This window comes from Belonocnema kinseyi, chromosome 1 (assembly GCF_010883055.1).
Source record: "Belonocnema kinseyi isolate 2016_QV_RU_SX_M_011 chromosome 1, B_treatae_v1, whole genome shotgun sequence".
Taxonomy (NCBI): domain Eukaryota; kingdom Metazoa; phylum Arthropoda; class Insecta; order Hymenoptera; family Cynipidae; genus Belonocnema; species Belonocnema kinseyi.
Genome location: NC_046657.1, coordinates 99,048,463 through 99,049,953, shown reverse-complemented (window position 1 = coordinate 99,049,953; position 1,491 = coordinate 99,048,463). Strand labels below are relative to the sequence as shown.

The following is a 1,491-nucleotide window of genomic DNA, read 5'->3' as shown; positions in this document are numbered from 1 at the left end:
TACAGCCCCGGGTGATCAACGTCAACGCTTTGAAAGGGGATAATCCCCTGTTCCAATGGATGCAAATATCCCGGTTTTCTGCCGCTAGGTGCCTTAAAATAGAGGCAGTTAATACACCGTCTTATGTACTGGCTCACAAACTCACGCATTTTCGGGAAATAGTTCGTTTCTTTTACCTTCCCGAGGGTTTTGTCCACGCCCAAATGAGCCAGTCCACGATGTGCTTCAGCGACCAATTCGTTTCGCAAATCGACAAGCACATACAAGAGAAAACGTCCCTTCTTTTTGCGATAGACTTGCGCATTACACGTCGTGAATCGTTCATGGGTTTCTTGAACTCCCTCCTCTAATCTATCTCGAATTTGCATGATTTCTGCACTTGCCCTTTGCATCGCGGCCACCCAATCCGTCGTAATCCGTAAACCCACTGCTGGTAAACCCACCAACCCTAGTTCTTCAGCCGGTTTCGCAGGATTTCGACTTGGCCCGTCGGCCACGACATTGCTTACCCCTTTAAGGTATTCGATTCGCTAGGTGAATTCCGAGAGACGCATAAACCACCGCCCTATTCGCACACCTAGGTCCCGTTTAGATTCAAGCAGCTTGAGGCTATTGCAGTCGGTTCGAATAATAAAAATTATTCCAAATAAATAAACGCGGAATCTCTCTAGTGCGCACACGATAGCTAGTGCCTCGAGCTCGTACGAGTGACACTTCGACTCGTCTTCGCTAGTCTTTCGATTAAAGCAACACACGGGATGTAGTTTGTGATCCTCCTGTCTCGGTAGTAACACCGTTCCCATCCCTATCTGAATTGCATCCGTGTGCACCTCGGTTTCAGCCCCTAGCCTATATATGGCGAGTACTGGCTTCTCGAACAACCGTTGCTTTAAAATATCAAAAGCCTCCTGCTGTTCCGGACCCCACACGAATTTCGCGTTCTTCCCCGTTAAATCTGTTAGAGGTTTCGCGATCAACGAGAAGTTTTTAATGAATCTGCGACTAAAGGTCGCGTTCCCACGAATGAGCGAACCCCACCCACATTGGTTGGTTACGGAAAATATCTGACAGCATTTAAAATGTTCGTTCCTGGCGATATTTTCCATCGGACAAATCCCGACCGCGTACTCTGAGTCCGAACCGAGGCCAAACATTTGTCTCGAATCCCACCGCAGCAATTGTTAATTATTAATTGTCTTTGGGATATTCTATTACGTTAACAAAAACACAGTGTTCATAAATAAAGATAGCTAATTCTTGAAATTGAATTAATTAACTAAATTTACGGAATTTGCGATATTCATGGAATTCACGGTATTTAATAAATTCATGGAATTGAAGGAATTCACGGAATTTAATTCAATTCACAGAATTTACGGAATTCAAGCAATTAGTTCAATTTACGTAATATAAGAAATTCCCGGAATCCAAAGAATTCACGGAATTCAAGGAACTTCAGGAATTCTGTAAATTCAATGAATTCGGTGAATT

At 43.9% G+C, this 1,491-nt stretch overlaps 1 protein-coding gene across 1 annotated transcript in view; it reads right to left on the bottom strand.

The window, feature by feature from the left end:
• Positions 1-1,154, bottom strand: part of LOC117179074 — a 13,678-nt gene extending 12,524 nt beyond the window's left edge. Inside the window, exons 1-2 of the mRNA XM_033370717.1 lie at positions 578-1,154; positions 177-511 (exon numbers count right to left, since the gene is read on the bottom strand). Coding sequence (XP_033226608.1) covers positions 177-511; positions 578-1,154 — 912 coding nt within the window. The remainder of the gene's footprint in view (positions 1-176; positions 512-577) is intronic.
• Between the last annotated feature and the right edge of the window lie 337 nt (positions 1,155-1,491).